Source organism: Candoia aspera, chromosome 8, assembly GCF_035149785.1.
Source record: "Candoia aspera isolate rCanAsp1 chromosome 8, rCanAsp1.hap2, whole genome shotgun sequence".
NCBI lineage: Eukaryota > Metazoa > Chordata > Lepidosauria > Squamata > Boidae > Candoia > Candoia aspera.
This window is the reverse complement of record NC_086160.1, coordinates 50,051,906-50,077,007: the sequence shown is the minus strand read 5'-3', so window position 1 is coordinate 50,077,007 and position 25,102 is coordinate 50,051,906. Positions and strand designations below refer to the sequence as shown.

Genomic DNA, 25,102 nt, shown 5'->3' with positions numbered 1-25,102 from the left:
CTTAAGGTATGAAGAGAAATGGAAGTGCTAAGTGCATCTTAGCAGAATGAAGAATCACCTCAGGAAAAAAGTGCTGATGGGTAACGAGGGAAGCTTTTCATTGTTTTTCTGAATTGTTCCCTGTGATATGTGATATGAAACCTAAGACCCTACAAATGAGTCCGCTGGTTCAAGTGTAGTGGGAGAAATAGTTTCATCCACAGTACTGAAGGATCACTAAATTCAGTTGAGCAAATAGTAAGATATCTTGGGCTGTTATTGTTATATGCAATTGCCTCTGTGTAGTTGTTTCAAATGATGGTACAGTCTTGTGCAGCAGTATTTGAACAAATTCATTGGATGTAACCATTCTAAGCTGGTATGAAATTGCAATGTCAATATATCTAATAATTACTGCTATCTAAAAGAGGTATTAGTATCTAACTTTTTTCATCCTCTCTAGAGCAAACTTTGAGAGACAGCTTCAAAATCACGACTAAGCAATGCTTGGGAATCTGCAGTTAATAATTAAGAAAATGCCAATGTATGGATCAAGATAATGAATCTTTGGGCTAGTGTCATGTTCATCGTTCCAATGGTTTGAATACATCGTAACGTTTCACATGTCACTTTCCTGTTCCGTGTCTGTCATTTGCAGGGAGGGGAATTTCAGCCGTGCCAGGCTGTAATCTCCTTGCTGTTCTGCAGGAATGTATGTTTGGGTTATGACATGTATCAAGGTTGCTTTCCCAGGCCGATGTGTGACGGTTGCCAACACCTGGGAGGGGGTGGTTACTATGGTGGGGTGAGGGGCGGGGTTGGGTTTGAAGCGAAGGTATTTAGTTTGTATTTTGGGCGCTTTGGCTCATTCTCAGCTTTCTCTGTATTTGCATACTATTCCTTTAATAAATCAGTTATCTTTAAGCCCGAGCTTGTGAGACTGAGTATTTGGGATTAGGCAACCATTACATCTAGTCTATGAACTTCTGTTGCAGTGTGATTTATCCAATTAAAAATATGCCCTTATGACTGAATAAAAACCTGTTGCAGCTCTTTCAAAATTCTAAGTAAACCTAATACTTCTTTCTTGTTTTTTCCAAGAATGAAATATTATTTTTTATGCAGGCAGGACCTAGAAAGTTTTTCCCTATCTGAAAGAAGGTGGATCAGAAAGGTCGATCCCTATCTGAAAGAAGGTGGATTACCAGTTACATGCTGGAGGTGATCTAATGAGGCATACATGGCCCACTGTAAACATGTTGGCTAAGAAGGAAATTTAGTAAGAGGATCACCTGCAGAAAACCCAATATTCTACCTAGGACCCCCCAAAACAGACTTATTGTAAGGTTGATCTCATCACATAACTGTTAGAGAAGCAAAGGACTGATGGGGTAGGATCAAAAGTAGTGGGAGAATTCTGAAGCAGTGAGAGGGAGAATTCTCCCTCTCCCACCACTTTTGATCCCATCCCAAGGAGAGGGAGAATTCTGAAGCAGTGAGAGACATCTATGCTATGGACAATTAACATGAAAACTTCTGGAAATCTAAACTTTCAATTTTCTGAAATCTTTATTTTCCCAAGAGGTTACATAAGCTATACTGCCATATTTACCCATCAGGAAGAAGGGCTTTTTTCCACCAAAGTAATAACCAGTGAATTGAGGAAATCATCTTACATTTATTGAAAAGAATAGAAGCTCTTGAAAACAAAGGAATGGCCATTGGAATACATTAGAATTTTATTAATAAATCAGCTTAATATATTCTGAGGTTGTCTATAAACTGGAATACATTAGCTTGGGTATTATTGGGTCATAGCCATAATCTAAATCTCACTGAGCAAGCAGCATCTCTCAAAATTAATGTATTCCAGTTTATAGAAAAACCTAAGATATCAAGCTCATATATTAATGAAATTCTGTAGATTTGGAATGGAAGTGGTCAGTCTATTTATAAACCTACCAGACTCTGCAAATGGTGGAAGCTCATGCTGTGCTCCCCTCTGAATTTCCAGTTCTACAGGCCCTCCCATCTTTCCTCCAAGGCACTTCAGGCAACATGCATGGACTGCTTGCTATTTTATCCTCACAAAAACCTGGTGAGATAATTTGTACCGTTAGGCACTAGCCCCAGGCTGCTCAGGAATGTGAGAGAAACTTGGCACAAAAGGAAGCAAGAGGGTCATTTGTTTCCAACCTGGCATTCTCCAGGTGTGCTGAAATTGCAATTCCCCAAATCCTCCCTCATAACCAGGCACCAGAATGGGGAACGGTGCCCAGACGTAGCCAACTTGACATTACCTCATAGTATTTTTGGTAATGTTGGCTTGCTAATTGAAGTGCATCTACAAACCCTGTAGCAGAAACGGTTGTTTCAGATCTGGCAGGAAAACTATGGGGATTGCTCAGAGGCCTACGAGTTTGAATATATTGTATTAGCAAAAGAACATAACAACTCTGTCCCTCAAAAGACAGAACTGGTAAGGAGTGATGCCCATCCATTCCTGATGTAGGAGACTTGAGTTTAATTAATGTATTTCGTTCTCCCTCTCTTGAATGTGATAATGGTGTGGTTAGAATGGCTGATAATACATTGGAATCTCATAGCATAGAAATATCTGAAAAAATATTATTCAGACCTGCCAAGAATTTGAATGCACGGGTAACCAAGCAAAATTAAAAAGGTATTTTATACATTTAGTAAAGGTAAAGGTTTCCCTTGACGTAAAGTCCAGTCGAATCCGACTCTAGGGGGCGGTGCTCATCTCCATTTCTAAGCCATGGAGCCGGCGTTGTCATAGACACTTCCGGGTCATGTGGCCAGCATGACGACACAGAACGCCGTTACCTTCCCGCCGAAGCGGTACCTATTGATCTACTCACATTTGCATGTTTTCGAACTGCTAGGTGAGCAGGAGCTGGGACGAGCAATGGGAGCTCACCCCGCCGCGCGGTTTCGAACCGCCGACCTTCCGATCGACAGCTCAGCGGTTTAACCCACAGCGCCACCACGTCCCTTATACATTTAGGGACTGAAATATATACTTTTTCATATTTTTAAACCAGAAATTGAGAAATTCTTTCTATGAATATAGGATTTCAGAAGTACTACAATCATGCAATATGCTTTCTTTAAAGCTTGAGAGTCAGCATGTATCAGCACAAAACCCAGGAAGTTTTAAGTGCTTTATGTATACATGTTTTATTCCTGAGTAATTTCAACTTCTTTATTACAGTATTTTAATTTAAGTACGTAAAATGAAACAATAATTAACAAAAATAAAGAACTCAACTGAATAATCATTTAAGAAAAAATTATTTAATAGCATATGTAATTTCCCAGGTCTCTTAGCTACCTTAAATAAAGTGTTTGTGACCCAAGAACGTGAGAAATTTAAACTTTGAGGAATCCTTCAAAGATAAATATGCCTTTAAAAGATAACATCAAATATATAACCAATAAAAAACAGTGTGTTCAGAAACACAAACACACACATACTGTATTTGTTCAAATGTTTCAGAAAAGCAGCAGCTTATTAATACAGCAAGTGACATATAAAAGAATTTCTATAAAAGAAATGCATCTCAAAATCATGGGTGTTTTTACTGTATTGTAAGGAGACTTATGGCCTCTTCAGTCATCATAATGTTGAGCAAATTTTGCATGCAAGGAGAGAAGATTAGGACAAACATATCAATCAGTACTGCCTCCTCTGTGATCTTTGCTTTCAGCTCATGCTGGGTGTCTGTCCCAGTAATTTATAGAAACATGAAAAATTAGGATTCTAAATCACAGGAAAAAGCTACATGATTTTATCTCTATCTTCTGCTATTCTTCCCATTCCACATGTAAAAGGCAACAAGAATAGAAGTGGAGGGAATGGAGGTTACAAGATCATCTGCCTCTTTACATAATACAGCTTCCGCAAAGCTGTAGTAATTGCAGAGACACCATCACCATGTCTCCTGAGTTTTTACAGAAAAAGGTTAAATATAATTTTAATCTGACTGGAGTAAACAAGGCTCAATGGCTCCATCAAATATTTGGGTGAGTTTTATGAAAGCCAATGATATTGTCCAGAGTTCATATCAAACATGCCTGATGATACTGAATTGATATATTTATCCTAATTCTCTGGGGAGCTTTGCTTTGTCACTGTGTCATTTAAAAGTATAAAAATTGGGATGTAGCAAAAGCTATATACATACAAGTACACATGCAAACATACATACATATTTTCAAGTCGTGGGGCATATATACAGATTATTCAAAAGAAATCTCTTCTATGGAAAATACATAGAAGAACTGTCTCAGACAGTTCCCACTGTAATAACATACAAATTCTGGTGACCTCCTTCTGTGTTACAAAGTTAACACAGAATATACCCTTTGGAAAGCATCATGCTAGCTAAGTCTTAAGTCTTATTTTCAGGTTCATTCTACATACACATTATCCTCACTGTACAACTGCAGTATCAAATGACTAGTTAAATCTATGGAAAAGGCAGCCATAGATTCAGATTCAGCCATAGATCTCAATACCATAGAGTCAGATTTCTTTTCACTGCAATTTTTCAAGGGAGAAGGAACAGACATTTAATTACAGGTTATCAGTCCTAAAATCAGATCATGTTTATGTACATCTGAAATGAACATCATTGGCCCCATAAATGCTACTTTGAAACAAGCTGATGGTCAGTTTTGGGGAATTAACACCCCAAAACCAAATTGTCTACAGTTAAAAGCTTGGGCTTTTTTTTTTTTAGGTTCTTTGGAAACTTCTACCTATTCCACATTTCACTGATAAGCTTCACATCTGCTATACAGTATACTTAAACTGCACAAATCCAAACATCCATAAAATGTTATCAATCACTGATCTAGTTTTCCTTCAACATTCAACAGAAATTTGTTTGGTTTTGAGTTTAATCCTTTTAAAATATATGTTTTAATTTATGAACATATTACAATTTTCAAATGTATTGTTTCTTGGTTTTTACAGTGCATGAAGCTGAAGTCTTCAACATTACATATGATAACCTCTGTTAAATAGTGAGGCTGACAACTAACTAAAATAATTTGGTCTTTCTATATAAATGGGTAGAATTATTTCCTGTGAGGAAATTCTTCCTGAATCCTTAATAACTTTTTGTAAAACCTTCATTAAATTTATGATGTCATATAATAAAGAAGAGACATGCTCTAAAGATATTCATCTTCATTTCAGAATGACTATTTAAGTGGTATTTATTTCAGGCAAAACATGAGTACTGCTTGACTTCAGTTTTTCAAACATGAATTCTGCAAGACCTCTGCTTACATATAATCTGTCGTCCTTAACCTGACTTTTAATAAAATTACGTATCAAAACTTCAGTAATGGGTTTTACTACCAATCATGCAAATTAAAGCACAGTTAAGGAGACTGTACCACTCTTAAGAACTATATTTAAATAGTGGTGTGCTACCTGTTCCATATTAGTGATTCTAAGAATATAAACAATTTGTTGAAATTTTATATTCATATTTCCCCAGATACCAGGCCTGAAAAATCCACTTGCTAGATTTAAGCCATCCTGATTATATAAATTAATTATTAATATATTAGTTTTAACTAATCAGTTAGTTTTTGCCCTTAAATGTGGAAGGATTTTAATCTGTGCTGGTATTCTTAGACCACGGATTTCAGATCAATTACCCTTGAATAGGAAAGTTTCCCCTCAAATAGGGCTCATTTAAACTACCACATCAAAGAGAAGCCTCAGTTGGTGTGAAATTATTCTACTCTGAAGAAATGTATGTTAGTATTTCACTGATCTGAGAACAGCATAGGGTAGCCTGCTTAGCTTCGGAATACTGCAGGATGCCAGGGACTAATGAAATTATATTGATTTGTCATCAATGGCACGAATAAGCTTTTATAGCAAGGTCAATCAAGTGATTGCTAATATTTTTTATCAGATGTATGAGCTGGAGTGGAAAATATAGGGAATATGCATTGTTCAGTGGTTAGGGAAGCAAAGTAGAGTGTTTTCATTTGACTAACTCATGACTTTAAAATGTTGCAATCAATAAAGGCTGCAATAACCTCACCATTAGCCAACCTGAAAAAAAAACTAGTTTTGAGCCCCAGAACAGAAATCAATATTTCATAATGCTTTTTATTGCACACAGTAAAAACATACTTATTCTAACTGAACTTATTTGTACTACCTTCCAAACGTTAATTCAGGTCCAGAGCCTTGTCAATTGGCTCTTAGCATAATAGCTAATAAGAGAACCTTCCCACAGAAGTCCCTACTGAATAAAGCTCCTAGTTCTTTAAAGTGAGCTCTTTTTGCTTCTTTAAAGATGTAAGGTGACAATGGCATTGAGAAGAACCAGATGAAAGCTTTCACTTCATTCATACAGTTTATTGAGCTGTTGCCCTAACTGTAAGCCTGTGGCCAGAGGGTAGTACTAAAACAAAAACAAAAAAGTGCAAACCTTTTATATTTACCAAAAGTTGAAGAAAGATATTTGACTTTTTAAAAAAACTTCTAGAAGTACTGCCCCAAGAAGTATGGTGAAAGGTGAAAGGTCCCCTGTGCAAGCACTGAGTCATGTCTGACTCTTTGGGGGGACATCGCTTTCGCGATGTTTTCTTGGCAGACTATAGAGCGGGGTAGTTTGCCATTGCTTTCCCCAGTTGTAATTACCTTTCCCCCAGCAAGCTGGGTACTCATTTTACCGACCTCGGAAGGATGGAAGGCTGAGTTGACCTGAGCGAGCTACCCGAGAATCCCAGAATCGCTGGGATCGAACTTGGGTTGTGGGGAGAGTTTCGGTTACAATGCTGCCGCCTACCCATCTGTGCCACATGAGGGTCTGTCCCAAGAAGCATACATGTGAACAATTTATATCCATAAATAATTCTGCCAATCCAAATCTTGTTTCTGACATGGTTAGGCTTACCAGATACCTGAACACATGAAGGAGGACACAGACAATTGGAAAGGAGGACAAAGTGGGAAAAGGAAGACACACTATTTAACTTTCTTGGCATCCACAGCAGAAATTACAGTGAAAAACTGCAAGAAAAAAGTACTTAGGCATGTGTATGTATATATATGATTTTTTTTCCAGCATCAAATGATTGGTTTTTCAATCACAGGAATGTTCTAAAGCTGGTTAGGAAGCAAAAGCCTTTAGCATGCAACTGATTAAGGTCTTGTAAATTTAAGGCAGTAGTACAAGCTGATGGGAGAGTACTAAGTAAGGTCACAGAGCTGAGCTTGTTAACTCACATTTAGCTCTTATTAGGGAAGTTCTGTGCCATGGAAAAAAGGTGCTCAGGAAGAGATAGCTTGTTAGATATTCAGGGGGAAAAAAAAGGACAATATTCGATTTTAAGGCTATGCCTGCTGGACAGAGGACATGAGGACAAAATGGAAGATATGTCTTTCTTTTGCCAGACATCTGGTAACCCTGAACATGGTCATTCTTAAATGCCAGCAGGATTTGTTTCATCTAGGCCTTTCCCTGAAGTTACATTCTTTAACTTACTTTAAAACTACCTCTGAAAGAGTTCCCCGAATGCTTTTGGACATTTCCGTTTCTACACGCTATTTTAAAAACTTTGCAATTGTGCTTCTTGAAATTAAAACAATCTTATGAAACTCTAGAACATTCTTCATTTGAAAAGCCACTCATTAAAAAAATCATTACAGTTGTTTTTAAGTAGCACTGGCTATGACTTCTCTCTGATCTTTTTGATTTGATATTGTTTTATGATACCCAGAGCAATTATTACATTTTAAAATAAGCCTGGCTTTCTTTACTAGTGTACACCATTGATTTCATGGGCTTCTCTGTTCTGGTGTTCTGTTAGGCAGGACAATAATAAACTTGGGAACTGAATAATGATTCCAATACACTGAAGATCATTTTCATCTTTTTTCTTTTTTTCTACATGTCCTGTTTCCATCTTTTCAACTTAAGTATTTATCCTTGCAGTTTTAAGTAGTTAAGTTTTAATTATGTTTTCCTTAAACATTTCATTATTATTAAGGAGCTCTGGACAGTTTCATTTGCAGATCTTCTTCAGCGGCTGTAGCATGATGAGTAAAATTCAAGCATCCTTGACAGGAAAAGGCACAGATGCAGCATATTCCCTTGAGACTGGTACTTTAGCCTTTGAGGCTCAGCATGCCTCACCCTGAAAACAACGGCCTTCTGGGAAGAAGTAATATCAGATTCAGGGTCCTGTTCCTCCTCACCCCAAGCAAATGCTGGCCAACTTGCTTCTCTGCTAACTTCTAGCTTTCAAATGCAACACTGCTTTGTCATTATTTACATTTACAGAAACAGACAGTATAAAAGAACGAAAAGGTACCACATACGGTAATCCTTAAAGTACTGGCCATTGACCAAAACTAAACAACTATATGCAACTCCGTACCAAGGGTTTTCTGAAGCAGTCCTAAAAATTCTCCCCTTCCACACCACCTGATCCAACTGAGCAGGGTTAACTGGACCCACTGGTTGCAGATCTATTGGAAATATACAATTATAATACATCAGACTACATAAAAATAATTCATATTGTGTTTTTGAATGCTGTGCAAAAATATATGTTTCTTGTTATTTAAAATACAGCAGTGGCAAATTATGCATCTATTTCATACAGTGTTTAGCAAAACATTAGGTCTCTCCAAATTATATATAAATATCTTCTTTGTAAACCAATATATCCTAATGAACGTCTATTTCAGTTCCGTTTGGGCTGATTGCTTTCTCCAGTGATCAAGTTATGTTCCTGCTCTTCAGCTAAAGCTTGCCATTTCTGCCTGTTTTTCCTGCAGCCCTCAAGCAGAGGGTAACAGGCTTCTGATACGTAGGTTAATGCCTGCAAAACAGAAACATGAATTAGATTAATGGAAAGGGGAATTGAGGCTAGGGAGAGACCCTTTCTCTCTCAGTGCTTACAAGGAATAAATTAGGCCCTGAAACCAATGTTGTTTGGCTGTTCACTTTGAAATAAACTAAACTTATTTGAAATATGCTTTTACGGTTTTGAAGCCTTTCGTCTTCAACAGGTAATTAACGTCATCTGCTTACACCTAAATCCTTTTGAACAGAGAATACAGTTTTCAATTCAGAACTTGCTGAAAATCCAGATACAAATGATTACTCCATTTTGACAGTTCCATGTAGAATACCTCATAGAGCTGTAAGCAGATAGCATCAATAAATCCAACTTGCATGCTGGGAATTTTGTTTTTCTTTTCTCGGTTCATTAAATCCTGAAAAAAAATCATACAAATATTGAAGCAATATTAGTTATAGATCATCCAAAATGACCACATCCAGCACCTTGTGCTTTTTAGTCAGGACAGGTTGGTCTGCATTCAAATCACAGTTCAGTCTTAGTAACCTACATAGTTCTTGGTAAGAACTATGTTCAACCCTAATTCCTTTAATTGTGAAGTAGGAATTTTACTGAAGAGGTACTATCATATAATATTATGGTAACAATCCATTCATGTTATCATAACATTGTTAATGAAGACTCCTAAATGAGCCAGATCAAAATCCCATAAAAAGAATATTGGGAAACAGAAAAAAAAAGGATGTAAATGGAAATATGCACTTAAATGTGGCTCCATCATGCCTTTGGTCTCAAGATACCATTTTTCATATGGTTTAAAGTTGATGCTGACTGGTTTGTAATAAAGAAAACACACACATGCAAACATACATACATATTTTCAAGTTATGGGGCATATATACAGATTGTTCAAAATAAATCCTTTTTATAGAAAACACATTTCATATCAACCATCTGTCTCAGACAGTTCCCACTGTAATAACATACTAATTCTAGTGACCTCCTTCTGTGTTACAAAGTTAACACAGAGTATACCCTTTGGAAAGCATCATGTTAGCTAAGTCTTAAGTCTTATTTTCAGGTTCATTCTACATACACATTATCCTCACTGTACAACTGCAGTATCAAATGACTAGTTAAATCTATGGAAACGGCAGCACAAACTCAATACCATAGAGTCACATTTCTTTTCACTGCAATTTTTCAAGGGAAAAGGAACAGACATTTAATCACAGGTTATCAGAGCTAAATAATCAACTACTGAGAAATCAAATGATGTTTCTGAATGTCTGAAATGAACATCATTGGTCCCATAAATGCTACTCTGAAACATGTTGATGGTCACTGTTTTGGGGAGTTAGTTCAAAAAAAAAGAACAATTAAGTTGAAAGTTTGGAATGTTGTTGTTGTTGTTCTTTGGAAACTTCTACATATTCCACATTTCATTGACTGGTTTGAAATAAAGGAAACAGTTCTAGCTATATTTGATAGAAATGTTTGATTCTTCATGAAGTTATATAAAATAAATTTCTAGGACAGAATGTTCTTAAACAGTTGTGCTTCTACTTACTGTGGGTTCAATGTTAAGTTCTTTTCTCTCTTTATCTCCTTGGTCAAAGAATTCTGCAGCTATGAGTTCAGCAATCTACATGATTTTTTTTAAAATAAAAAATATATGTTTGCCATCTTTTTTAGTAAATATAATCAATATATAATAATCTTTGTATCTAATATAGCATAGTAGTTAAGATGTTGGAGTGAGATCCAGGTTCAAGTCTCTGTATAATCATGGTTCCCTGACTTTTGCTAGCTACTTTCTCTGAACTCTGATGGCACACTAGGTTATGGTGGTATAAAATTAGGGGAGAAACCTACTAAGTCACCTTAAGTTCTTAGAAAAAAGGCAGATTATAAATGAAATGCAATAAAATAATGTTATCAAATATTTCTTACTTCGAACCATTGGCAAGGATCCAGATTTAAAATAAATTTCACTCAAAAGTGAAAATGGAATTTATATAACAATTAATGAAAACGAGAGCCAGTTTTGTGTATGGCATCAGTCTAGAAAGCCAGCTGGGTGACCTTAAGCCAGTCACTCTCTCTCAGCCCTAGGAAAGAGGCAATGGCAAACCACTTCTGAAAATCTTGCCAACAAAACTGCAGGGACTAGTCCAGGCAGTTTCTAGAAGTCAACATTGACTTGAAGGCACAGGCAGGAAGGCAGGCAGGCAGGCAGGCAGGGAGGGAGGAAGGAAGGAAATGTACACTATACTATGCACTATTTTTAAGACTGTCCTTCTAAGGACTTTTACCTGATTCAATGTGTCACATTTTATTGCAATGTCAATTTGTACAATAATCTGCTAGGCAGCAGCAATTAATCTCTTTGCCAAATGCACAGTGGGTTCAGATGGGAGGAATAGCAGGAACAACATGCTCAGGGAAATGAGGAATCTGATCAGGCTTTTGGTAGACACTTACCCGCTGCTGAACTGGCCATGGTTTTGTTATTGCTGATAAGTCACATGCAGTCATCAGCATTGCCCTGTAGAATATGGCCATACTTTTATACATCTCAAAAATATTCCACTTCTGCAGCAAAATAAGGATATCTGTGATATCCCAAATTGCATTTAAAAAACAAGACAAAACTTTGGAAATATGACAAATTCATCATAACATGAATGGCTGCAAATTATAATATTCATTATAGTGGGACTTAAAATATTGCAGGAAGGAATGTTCCAGCTCATTACTTTAGCCAGACATGGCTCCTTTTCAGACTGCTAGTTCCATGTTCCCCACCACTCATTTTTCCTTTTCTCTCTTCTAATTGGTCATAGATTTCTGTGTTAGTGACTATTCTTGATCTTTATTAGAAGAGTGTTTCTCAACCTTACCAACTCTATAGTGTGAGGATGTGACATGCTGGCTGGGGAATTCTGGGAGTTGGAGTCCTCACATTTTAGAATTGCCAAGGTTGAAGTATTGTTTTAACCTCTTACTTTTCCTCAAAGATTTTCCTTACTTCTGCAAACTTATGGCATTCCCCCCAGTGCACTCTTGCTTCTCTTAAAATGCAACCTAGCCCCTGCGTGTGCAAGTTTGGTATTCCTGTGGTGCAGCTGGCACCTGGTGGCTGTTCAGCCAAAGGCAGGCTGAGATTCAGCCTACAGCAAGCAGCTAGAGATGACTGGATCTGTGGGCAGATGTTCTAGGAGCACAGCTGAAAACACCTCCCTAATGTAGTCCATGCTTAAAGCATACATGAATGTCCTACAAGTTGCCTTGACCATTGCAGTCACTAATTTACATAATTGTATATCACATCTTGCTTTGCTTCTCTGTATGATCTAATTCTTTAATGTAAAGGCAAAGTTGTTTCCTCTTTGATAACAACTGCTGCTGCCAATGTTGGGCTGCTATAAAACCTTGTCCCACTAAAAAAGGAAAGACTTGAGGAACCGCTGAGGCTCAGTGTTCTGAAACCAGATCTGTGCAATTTACAGTCTCTGCCTGTGGCCAGATCTTTATCCTCAATGGCTATTTGTGACAGCTCAGTCATTCATTTATCATGAGCATTAACAAGCAAGATAATATGTTGCAAAAGCTCATGGTATGTTGATCGGTCAGTACTAAATGAAAAGGTCAAAGCTCCCATCCGGCCACGTATAAGATCAGAGAAACTATCCTCGGTTTTTATATACAGCGCACTATAAAGCAAAGGTGTCCTATATCCGTAATGAATCTCTGATTCTTGCTGCAGGACTAAGTTCCTGTTGTAAATGTAAACTAACCATTCTCATGCAAAATAAAATAAATGTTTTCTCTGAAAGGTAAGAATACTGATTTTAACAGATCAGTGCTTTTAAACAATAGACTTTCACCCAAAGAACAAAAGGGCATTTTGTCAAGTTGTGTTGGGAAATAACCTTGTTTGGCAAATAATATGAGGCCTTACCAAATCATTAGGAGTGAGTAATTCACCCATATTCATGTTATTTTTGTTCTCTTACAACCCAGCCTGATCACCCAATGAAAACAAAGCATCTCAATGTCCTTTTAAAAAAAAAACTTACAAAAATAGTTCCTTTTGATAAGGGTCTTGTAGGCTAAACTGATTATTCCTCAGAAGGTCAAAAAATTCTCCTCTTCTTCTGAAAAGCATACAAATATTTATTATTTATTAAATGCCTAAAAAGGAAAATTTGTACAATTTTACATTCTTAAAAAACAAAGGAAAAAAGTCACATGTCCAAGCATAAAGTCATGATTACAATTTCATAACTGCAACTTACTTTATGTACAGCGCTAAATCTGTGGCAAGAATAGCTTGTTTGATCATTTTCAGCGTTGCCTTGTATTCTTCAACAGAAAGAGCACTGAGAATCTGGTTGCCCTTTGTATAAAAGAAAACAGTAGAACATTCATGACAAGAATGTGTTGACTACAATGATACAGTCACTTTGACAGGGTCTTTTAAAATTCTACACAGTACATTATTTTCTTCTACTGGGAAATCAAAAATATTTAATTTAATTTTAAAAAATCTAGTTATTAAAACTGAGAAACAAGAAAATCCCAAAACATAACTAGGTAAGAACCCTAAGAAGAAAACATAAAACCTTTTTTGAACTTTCCAGTTAAGAAAATGTAAGCAGTTACTACTAAGTTTCAATGGTCAACAGACCTGGAGGAACAATAGACTGACCAAAATTACTCAGAAAATAGTTTTTTAGATTTCATTTTGTTTTGGTCACCCATCCCTAGAAAAAGAAGCTACTTTTATAGATTCCATCTCTGATATCTTCCATGATCTATTGTATGTGTGTGTGCATACTGTGTGCTGACACTGCCATATGCCACAAAACACACACACACACATACACAGTGTTGCAAATTTCCTGAAAAAAATAGGTGAAATGCTCCCCCTACCATTTTCTTTTGCCAAAAATTGAAATAGATAAGCAGACCTTTATTTACAGCTCTACATGATATTAAATATTCATATTTTATTGCAGTACTTTATTGCTGTACAGAAGTGAGCAGAGAAAACACACAATTTTGCTGCAAGGAATAGAATTTGCTTGATATTAATTCTCTCTCTGTGCCTACCAAATTCTTACGCTGTTCTAACTTCATGCAGGACCTGGCACAACTTCATCAACAAAGATGCATTATTTAAGTATGTTCTGCTGATATAATTTCACTGACACTTTGCAGTGAGTGTAACATTGTAGTTCATGGTGCAGCATAAAAATCTTGTTCCAGGTATGTCTTTAAGCTTATAATGATAATGAAATAAGAGAACTTCCAACTCACAAAAACATGGAAAGAAAAGTAACTGAAGGAATAGGATTTTCACCCTGAGCTGAAAATATTTTTAACTTTTTGTTTGTTTTGTTTGATCATTATCAGAGTTCACTAGAGGGAATAAAAACTGATGCACAAGTCTTGTCTTTAGGAATTATACCTGTACAAGTCTTCACTTTGTAGTATCTTGCCCCCTTAATTAGATTTTATACTGTTTTAATTTTAAAAAATGGGAAGCTAACTTGCTGTAGAACCACCTCAAGGACTACTTTTATTTATACATTGAGTTTTGGTTAACACTAGACCCTCAGGCATTCTTAGAAAATAAGAATTGTGGGTATCTGCAACCTTGTGTGTGTGTGTGTGTTTGGAATAATAAAGATTAACTGAGAAGGTGGGAAGCAGGCAGTCAGAGGGTTTGCAAGGAGCAATCTCATTACTTTGCTTCAGACAAATAAATATTTTATGACTGGCTATATTATCCATGTTAAATATTTTGTTAGAACACCCATAACATGTTCTTAAAATTCCAAATTAGCTCACTGCTTCCACAAGGTTGGAAATCTTGCTAATACTAAGAGGGCTTACAGTATGTCTCCTTAGAAAGATTAAGCAGAGTTCTTAAGCATAAAAATATTCTTTTTTTTCTGTAGGGTCAAGTTAGCAAGATATTAGCAAGGTCTCCTGAGCTCATCAGGAAGCATTGGAAAAGCTCAGTAGTTCTTAGATAGCTTAGAATAGGATTAAAAGATGCTACTGGAAATTGTTCAAAAACTAAATTAGTCATGCTTTTCCTGTAAACACAAGCATGAATCATTTACCGGTGTGTTCAGAATCATCAGGCACTGATCAAAATGGTGATGTTCCATTATTGAGTGGCAATACAGCTGTGCAAGGGGATGTTCACTTCTGGAAAAAAAACAGGTCACATAGAATTGTCAGGAGTAATTAACTACAGATGCACAATAGCTTTTCAAAGAGTTCAAAGTTGTTTTGAACATACACATACACATAAACCAGATACTGAGGTGAGTGATAATCCATCTCAGTTGAACAGCATTCACGCCTAGGAATATGAGAAATAACATTCCCCTGTTCCCATCTGTTGTAATTAATTACTGAATATGGCTGAGAGAACACAAAATCTTTATCCTGAGATCTACACAAATGTAAAACGGCAATTGTGCGACTAGACAGAGATGACTAGGAAAATGAAGTATAAAATATATTAATTTTCAAAATACAGAATCCTCCAATTAACTCTGAATATCACCCAGTGATCTACAGCTATTATGTGTTAATCTAACACAGGGGAAGGGGAGGGGAGGGGAGGGAGGAAGATTGGGTCTTGCATAAATGAGAAAGGAAAGTTGAATGGGATCCAAGTATAAAAAGCTGGACAAGTCATGACACATACTAGGATATTACTTTTCTTCCATATGACCTGGCTGGGGGAAAAAATGTATTCTGTATTCTAAGTTGCCTATATATAAAATCCCCATTTCTGTGAACAGAAAGAGGAATATATCGGTCTGCAAAATAATACTCTAGATAATATTATCATATTTATAGCCACATTGTTCTTGTTGTTGTTAGAAAAGTTCCACGTTTAGGAGATGTTCACAGGTCTTTCCACCAGTCTTTCTTGCAGTCTTATCAGGGATATCTGATTGATCTCTGTACTTTGTTGACTCCTTGGCTAGAACACTGGGATATGATCCAATAAAGCAGCCTACAATCCTCTCTAAATGCATTAAGACAACGACTCCCACGAATTCCTATCAGTGATGGATGAAATTCTGAGAGATGCCCCAATCCATCTGGAGGGAGTCAGGCAGAAAAGACTGTGATAAACTCATTCTGATCCACTCTGTTTTCTTAGAGATGAAGAAGAAGGGGGAACCTTATACCTTAGATCTGCAAACAGATTTTTCAAATAAAATCCATTCTATGTTTCTGTGAGTTAGCCTTCTATTTTGCTTTGTTTTGCTTTTGCTTGTTTTTAATTACAAATTTATTTCTAAGAAAATAATGTTGAGGCAAGTATCCTGAGTTTCCTAGTTCCCATAAAAACACTGATCTTTGTTTCAATTAATTTGTACTGGCCCAAGGGCTTTAAAAATATCCCTGGAAACATTTTTATAGCATTTTTATTGAATTTTAAAAAAAATAAAATGCTATGAAAATGTAATGTGTCTTTCACTTTTCAAGATACTTTCCGGAAAAGGCTCTATTCCTAAACAAATACAATAAAAATCCAACTGGTTCCAGCCAGATATTCAGACTGATAGATATCCATGAAAGAGGAGCAGAGAAGACAGAACTCTTCTCTTCACACAATGACTAGGGTTCTTTCTACCATTATACTTTGTTTTTATAGGAAGTTCCAAAAGGTACCTATAAATACTGGCCATTGGGTATGGGCATGGGAAGTGGGGGCACCTTTTAATAATAACCTATAAAGCGATAATCTTTTGGAAAATATTACTTTTTTGACCTAAACAATGGCAATTGTAACTGTTTGGACTTTACCAATAGTTACCTTCCCACCCCCGTCTGAGAGTAATTGCCACCAACTGTCTGTGGAAAAGGAAGAAGGGAGGCAGAAGACCTCCTAAAGCCTATAGGCCTGGTTTTTCTCCTTTCTCTTGCCTCAGGATCATTATGACCAATTGTCCAATAGGAAGGATTTCTGGGAAGAATGGAGCTGGAGATCACTGAGAAGCCTGCTTACTCCAACTCTCCTTTCTTGTTATGCTACCAGGATATTGCTACCAACTGACTTGTGGGAAAAGTACTGATGTTTGTTGTTAGGTAATATTTTTGTATTTGTATTTAAGATGGTTTATGTGGCTTGTTTTAAACAAATAAAGAGCAACCCACTCATCCAAAACATAAAAGCCCCAAAAGTCCAGTTCTACCCATAGGAAGTCCTACTTTTCATGATCTATCACCTCATCCACTTTGCATAATTGTTCTGCCATTGCAGTTCTCATAAACCAAAATAATTTAAAACTGGTCCCTGGACACCAAAACATTTCCTGCTTTTGGTTTAAACCATCCTTGACAAATACCTATTCAGCATCCCTGAAAACCTAGGAGAAAATTCCACAATATCTCTAGTTAAAACTAATCCAAGTATTATGGCTGAAATGTTAATTTGAAAAGAAAAATAGAAGTATCAAACTGCAATGTGCTTTCCTTTTAACTGCCATTTACTCACCTCTGTATGTAAGAATTATTCACCCCCCTGTGATCCAAATCATGGCTCAGAGCTGCAATCAGCAAAGAAAGTACCTCAACATCAATAAGCTTGTTCTGTACAATATGAAGGAGAGAAAGATAAATTATATATTTGCAAGAGCCTCGTGTGGCGCAGAGGGGTAGGTGGAAGTATTGCAACCAAAAACTCTCCCCATGACCTGAGTTCGATCCCAAAAGAAGCTGGATTCTCGGGTAGCCGGCTCAGGTCGACTCAGCCTTCCATCCTTCTGAGGTCGGTAAAACAAGTACCCAGCTTGCTGGGGAAGGTGACGACTGGGGAAGGCAATGGCAAACCACCCCGCTATAGTCTGCCAAGAAAATGCCACAAAAGTGGCATCCCCCCAAAGGGTCAGACATGACTCAGTGCTTGCACGGGGGACCTTTCACCTTTCACACCACAAAAATGCTTGACCTGGTACCAATGCGTTACATGTTGTTTTCTTTCTTACTTTGGCTGTTTTGAATGCCTATACAGTATGACATGCTCACTTAGACAGAAAGTAAATAGATTTATAAATATAATTATTTTTGTTGAGTAAAAATAATAGTTTTAATCTTAACATGTGTATTACAGATACACAGAATTCTGAATTTTAGCACAGTCTGGATAGTAGCCCCCTAAATAATCAACATTCAATTTTGTATTGTATAAAATTTTACATTTGAATGGTCTTTTCTCATTGGTTACAAATCCAACAAATATTTAAAATATAAACTGCCAAAGCTTAGCTTATTCCAATCATACTATGTTCATTTTCTACTCTTAGTTATGCAATCCTACCTCTGTTATGATCCAAATTCACTTGGGCCAAATTTGGAAGACACAATTAAACATATGCAAACAGCAAAGGCTCCAGAGCTTGGCAGATGGAGAACTTTGATTTGCTTTTGGCTCTCTTGAGCTGTACCTGTTCCACAGGTTTCTAATTTCACGCAGAGCTGAGTTACATTTTCTGTATGAGGATTGCTACTTGTTTGCTTAATCACAAGCTGAACAGCATTCCATATACAGTGTAAATATCTAATAGGTTTAGAATAGGGCAACTGACATCAGAGTAGCCATCTGAAATCCAAAGACTGATTTATGTAGACTTTTAAGTGGGCAACCTGTAGCCTCCAGGCTACCTGAGCTGACAGAGACTTTTCCTTTTGCCTGGATTTCCATGGCAACTACTGAAAGTCAGCAGCACAGCTCCCTCCCATTTTGAGGCAGGTTTTGTCAGTCCTAAAGTAGGCTTACAGTATTTGAATACAAAAAAGGAAAACTAATCTCATCCCCACAAACCCTTTGAACTGTGGTGCTGGAAGAAACTGTTCAGAATTCCTTGGACAGCAAGAAGAACAATCATTCAGTGCTAGATACACTAAAACCAGACTGCTCATTGGAAGCACTAATAAGTTGAAGTTTAGCTATTTTGTAAGCATACTATAAAAAATCAAAGCCAATTGACAAAGAGTCTGACAGAAGACAATGTGGGAAGATAGTATCACTGATATCTCGAGCATGAGCTTATAAGAACTAAAGAAACCAGAAAATGAAAGCAACTGAACCACAACCACCTCACTCCTCCAAAAAATCAGGAAAAAAAGCATCTGGGTTTTGCCTATATGTATGACACTAGCAGTTTTAGAACCTGACCACCAAAAAATTGCCAATATATGACCTAGAATGGTGCCTCCTCAGATGTACCTAGAATTTCTATCAAATATATAACAGGCAAATCAATAACTTCGCAGTGGCATAACTGTAGTCAAAGTGGCAAGGCTGCAAAGAACCATAGTCACAGATATCAGTATCACTGCTTTCAGGAATAATTATGTGCCATCAAGTCAATGTTGACCACACATGCAGATTTTCTCCAGGATGACCTGTCCTCAACTAGGTTCTTCAGGACTTCCAACAGTGCAGCCATCAGTACTGTAATTGAGTCCATCCTTCTTGCTGCTGGTCATCCTCTTTGTCTCTTTCCTTCCCCATTTCCTAATATTATAGACCTCTCTAGAGAACTAGAACTTTGCATAATGTGTCCAGTGTATATGATAATTTGTCCTTCAAGTGAGAACTCTAGGTTGATTTGTTTGACAATCCATTTGTTTATTTTTTGGGCTGTCCACAGTATTCTCAGGAGTCTTCTCCAACACCAGAGTTCAAAAGAGTCAATACTTTTCTTATCCTGCTTCTTCAATGTCCAACTTTCACTTCCATAGAGTGTCACAGGGAATACCATGGCTTGCACAATTCTGATCTTTGTAGGCATAGACACACCACGGCATCTGAATATTTTTTCCAAGGTCTTCATAGCGACTCTACCAAGTGCTAGTCTGAGGCATTTTTTTTTTTTTGATGCTGGTTCCTTTACTGTTGATGGTTAATCCCAAAAGGCAGAAGCCACCCACCACTTCATTATCTTTATTATAATTTCTAAGGCTGGTTGCTGTACCTGTTGTCAAAAGTTTGGTCTTCTTTATATTAATTTTGGTCCCATTTTTTCACTGTGCTCCTGACTTTCATTACTAGAGCTTGCAGATCATTTGCATTTTCAGCTATCAGAATATGTCATCACTATAGCACAGGTGATAGATCTTTATTCCTCCTAGGAAATATTTTCATCTTTTAGTGACCTAGCTCAGGGATATGTTGCATGGATACGTTTAAAATCTATGAACTAGCTCTTGGTAAAATTTTAGCATGGTGTGTTACAGTGTCAAGTTAAGGTTTAACAGCCTTAATATAAATAAGGGTATACAAACATACCTGAATTTTTCCTGACTTCAAAGCAGCAAACATGCATTGGGCTGTGTTAAAAGCATGTCTCCAGTTGTGATAGGCGACATTTTTCCGATAATTTTTCCTCACACTTAAAATCCATCTGCAAAGAACCTTTCAAAAACATCATTGTTCAGTTAAAAGTATGACACAGAATAATTGTTATCGTTTTTAGATTTAAAAAACCCAAAGACAATTTATTAATACTTCAAGAAATTTTGCATCTGATTTTTTTACATACTTTGTGGAACTGAGCTGTGAAAGTAGATTTTAACTTAGAAAGATGAAAATTTTAAAAAAATGAAAGTTGCTTTACAGCACATGGAAGCATAAATACAGTACCTGTGTGAAGTTTCTTAAACCAAACATGTTCTTTCTTAGGTTTGTATGGGGCTATAAAACCCCAAGAACAGGCTGCTATAAGGAGCTATGTGTAGGTTGTATGTTTGCAGCCCCAATAACCTGAATTTAAAGTGCTGAACAATCCTACCAATCAAGTCTATTGATTCTACAAGGTTCTTGGTTTGTTTGAAGAAATCTCTAATGCACTGTTTGAAAGTGGTAACAAATTCTTCCTTTATGTATATATTTATACAAAGATAAAAAAGGGAATGCCTAGGAAGGAGTAGACTGATTAAAGCTGATATTTCCTTACATGGGCCTAATTGCAGGGAGGCTTATTCTGACAAAGTGCTGGCATGTCAAGTGCTAATTTGTTTTTCCACCATATGTTAAGATTTGACATTTTTTTAAAATAGAAAAATGGAAATTCCTCACTGCAATCTGTTCACTAGGCATTCAGAATGACTACATTTAAAATTTCTGGATTTTTAAAATAAGTTTTGGAACTATGTTTTCAGGCATATATTTGAAGCCTCACCAGACTTCGTGCCAGGCATGGCAATATATTTTGAATTCACTCTATATTCAGGTTCCCACTTAAACAGGAATTCATAGGCATGACACAGCTAAGCAAGCTGCTTTGCTGCAAACAATATAGTGGCTATATATATGGAGAAAATCTGCAGGTGACAAAAAACTATCTCTCTCATCATATGTAAGGTCTGCATACTAGCTCTGGGCAATTGCTAATAGAAGACAACAATCAGATTTTCCCAGATTTTAGAACTCTGGAAAATCAGAATTCCAAAATCTCAGGGAGAATTTATAGATAGAGGAAATTCTCCTCTGCAGATACTGTAGTGACAAGGATGTGACAAGGATGGTAAGAATGGTAAGCAAGCACATAGCAAACAGATATGTCCCCATTTCCTCTGGAGCTTATATGCATGGAAAATGACTGAAAACATTTTTCACAGATAACAACGCATTTTTCCCATGACGATTTAAAATGCACTATTCATTTTATATCGTCATATTACACACACACACACACACACACACACACACACACTGGAGAACATTGTATTGGCGAATATTTGGCTACATATATGGTCATGCCTGCGGTCTCACCTCATGTTTTATTTGGAAATTCTGTACAAGGTTAAGGTCAGTAAACATCCGGATTGTGCACAGAGAAGTCTCCATATCTGACAGCTCAAAGTCACTGAAGTAAAAGTCAGTGAGCCTGAGAGATTGTGCAGATGGTACAACAGCAGCCTTGAAACAAACAAGAGCAGTAGTGAAAAATGTTGCCTTTCAAGACACTAAAGAGATAAACCAAAGCAGCACATGACCCAGATGCAACCTTCCAAATGCAATCATCTAGATTTATTGAAGGCCTTTCTAGACAACAGCAAGAGTAAAATCTGGTTTTCTTACCATTATTCAGTTACCATACTTATTCTACCACAAAAAGCCATTTTGGCTCTAGCATGATTTTAGCAGAAAACAAGCTTGATCTCCAACCCAGGGAGCAAGCTATGTGTTGAAGAAAAACAAAGAAACCAACAAAAAATCAACCTCGCTACTCTACTTAAAAGTTAAGAATTACTTTTGAACAACCACAGGAGAGAGGTGTTCCTCCCACAACAGTTAATAATGGAATAACTTAGTCTAATTTTATGAAAGACAAGAGTTTTATTCCAAGTGCATTAACTATGCAATTATATATATTTTTAAACACTTTAAACCATTTTTTTCTTCCACACTCAATCTACCATTTAAATAAAAGGCAAGCAGTTGATCAGGGATCACACTTTTACTTATGCAGGATTTTTTTGCTGACCTCTTCTGAAGGGGCTCGACAGGAACTTTGCTTTTTTTTTCCCTACTGGAAATAGAGTATGTTCCAACTTTCTAGGTGTGTTAAGCTCGTTCTCCCCCTCCACTTTTCCCCCAAAATTGAGAAGTTCAACAGCATAGTGGGGGAGAGGGAATCTAAATGTAGATTAACATGTGTCAAGAACCATATAGATTGCTCATGCCTGCTATAGATTAAAGAACTTCTTTTACACTCTGACTTATTTCTGTATTCCACATGAACACTTTTCAAATATTACTTTAGAATTCAATTAATTTACTATTTCTACTATAAATCTTGATCTATAATCTTTTTTCACCCCTTCTGCCCATTTCTGCTCCTGCATTGCCCAAAGAAGAGCTCCAGATAGGCTGAGAAGGAACATAGAACATACTAGGGATGGTAGACTTCCTTGCCTGATTTTTAGTACGATTGCAGCTGCCTAGACCACATCCCATACTGTTGTGTATGGGATGCAACTTCCAAAATGGCTATGGGGGTGGGGGGGTGGGAAGCAAAGGCTACAGCTAAGAAAGAGCGATACTGAAGACTTGTCTGGCCTCCCATATGCACAACTCTGGAAACATCCTAACATATGGAAAAAGTTGGTCAACATTTCAGTTCACTGGAAGAACAGCTGAGCTGGAACTTCAATGACCTTCCTAATTCCTTCAGCTTCCTAGCATATTTAAGCAAAAATATGGACTTATATGCAAATACTTGTAATTTGTACAGATAACCAGCTACCCCCAACACATGTGTAATTTTAACTAATGTAGGAAAGTGCATGTTTCAGAAAGCAAACACAGAGAGGTTCTTTGTATAAACTAGATGACTAATATTTCTTACTAAATCTGAACTCATGTTATATGTTTAAAACATGCTTGTTAAAAATCAGAGGTCTCAGGCAAAGTTTTATGTACCTGAAAAGTAAATATTTGTTACCAAATTTAACTAAGCACTAACATGAGAAAACCTATTGCCAGAATCTTTCGCTGTTAGCCAAATGAACACACTCATGATCTTTATAACTCCCTAACTCCCTAATGCCTAGCTTGTCTATTGGTATGTAGACATTCTAGTCGCTTTTGCAAAAAGAAGAAAAACACCCTATAAACATGAATTGAGTTCGATTTGCAGACATTTCATACTGTCAGTAAAAGCAAGTTTAAAACCATTTTAAAAAGTACCTTGCTTTAATAATAACTAAAAGGTTTGATATATGGCAGATGATAGAGGGTCCTCTGAAGATGGGCTAAGCTGAACATGCTTTGTCTTTTCTAAATGAATTTAGTAAAAATGCTGCCATCACTGTGATGTTGCCATTTTTTTTCCCTATAGCTTTTCCATGGGGAATACTACTCAAGGGCCTTCAAAGTTCAAAACACTCCCCAAAAGCTTAAGGTTAAAGAGTTAAATTCATTTAAGTACTTAAGTACATTAAATAAATTAAGTACAATAGTGCATAGAGCTGCTTTCTATATAGGGCGGCCCTTGAAGCCCATCAGGAAGATACTGGCGCAGAATGCAGTGGCATGGGTAGTTATGGGTGCATTTCAATATGCCCACATAACACCACTACTTCATAAGTGGCAGTGGCTCTTCATTGGCTTCTGGGTGCAATTCAAAATGCTAATTATCTCCTATAAAGCCCTGGCAAAGGCTGGATTATTTGTGAGACTGCCTGTCTCCAATTGTCTCTGCTTATCTCACAAGATGCAGCATGCTTCAAATCCTCTCAATGAAGCAATGTCTTTGGTTGGTTTGGTTGGTGATGCCATGTGGTTGTAATAGACTGTTGGTAGTTTCCGAGATGTTTCTGACATATGGCAATGCCATCCTTTTCATAGCTTGTGTTGGTTGTCCTGTTGTGGGTTGAGTGGTCAGGCACTTTTTGATAAAGTTGCGTGGGTATCCATTTTGCTGGAAGATGTTTTTTAGGCAGTCTGTTTCCTTTTTCTGGTGCTCTAGGTTGCTGCAGTGCATTTGTGCTCATCTGAATAATGTTCTTACACAGCTCCTCTTGTGGGAGGTTGTTACTTTGGTAATGGAACACTTGGTTGGTGTGGGTAGCTTTCCTGTAGACTTGTGTTTCTAATGTGCCATCATTTCCTCTGCTGATGATATCCAGCAAGGGTAGTGGGTTGTTGTTTTCTTCTTCCTTTGTGAATTTTATTCCTTTGAAGATGATGTTGATGGTTTCATGTATCTCCTCTAGTTGTTCCTTTTTTATTATGACAAAGGTGTCATCTACATACCAGATCCATACTTTTGGTTATATGCGTGTGAGTGCTATCCTTTCCAGACACTGCATTACAATCTCTGCTATAAGTCTTGAGAGTGGCAATCCCATTGGTCTTGCTTTGATTTGTTGGTATACTTGTCCATCAAACTGAAAGTAGGTGGTGAGGCAGAGGCTGATGAGGTCCATGATTCTGGGTATATCAATCTTAGTGTATTTGGCTAGGTTGGGTGTGTTGCGTAGATGTAAATTCACAAGGGAAGAAGAAAACAACAACACACTGCCCTTCTTGGACATCCTCATCAGTAGAGGAAATGATGGCAAACTAGAAACACAAATCTACTGGAAATCAACCCACACTAACCAAGTGCTCCATTACCCAACCACAAACGCACTGCAGCAACCCAGAACACCAGAAAAAGGAAACAGACCACCTATACAGCATCTTCCAGCAAAATGGATA

General features: G+C 37.1%; 1 protein-coding gene across 4 annotated transcripts in view; it reads right to left on the bottom strand.

Moving 5' to 3' along the window:
- Nucleotides 1-7,344: 7,344 nt before the first annotated feature.
- The window catches only part of PDE5A (phosphodiesterase 5A), an 80,779-nt gene continuing 63,021 nt past the window's right edge, over nucleotides 7,345-25,102 (bottom strand). For 3 of the 4 annotated variants that reach the window (XM_063310156.1, XM_063310158.1, XM_063310159.1), the window contains exons 12-21: nucleotides 21,668-21,814; nucleotides 20,183-20,308; nucleotides 17,387-17,481; nucleotides 14,985-15,072; nucleotides 13,149-13,249; nucleotides 12,930-13,007; nucleotides 11,332-11,395; nucleotides 10,418-10,492; nucleotides 9,179-9,262; nucleotides 7,345-8,865 (exon numbers count right to left, since the gene is read on the bottom strand). In XM_063310156.1, the coding sequence (XP_063166226.1) occupies nucleotides 8,728-8,865; nucleotides 9,179-9,262; nucleotides 10,418-10,492; nucleotides 11,332-11,395; nucleotides 12,930-13,007; nucleotides 13,149-13,249; nucleotides 14,985-15,072; nucleotides 17,387-17,481; nucleotides 20,183-20,308; nucleotides 21,668-21,814 (996 nt within the window). In that variant the 3' untranslated portion in view covers nucleotides 7,345-8,727. The remainder of the gene's footprint in view (nucleotides 8,866-9,178; nucleotides 9,263-10,417; nucleotides 10,493-11,331; nucleotides 11,396-12,929; nucleotides 13,008-13,148; nucleotides 13,250-14,984; nucleotides 15,073-17,386; nucleotides 17,482-20,182; nucleotides 20,309-21,667; nucleotides 21,815-25,102) is intronic. The other variant, XM_063310157.1, reaches the window with a different exon arrangement.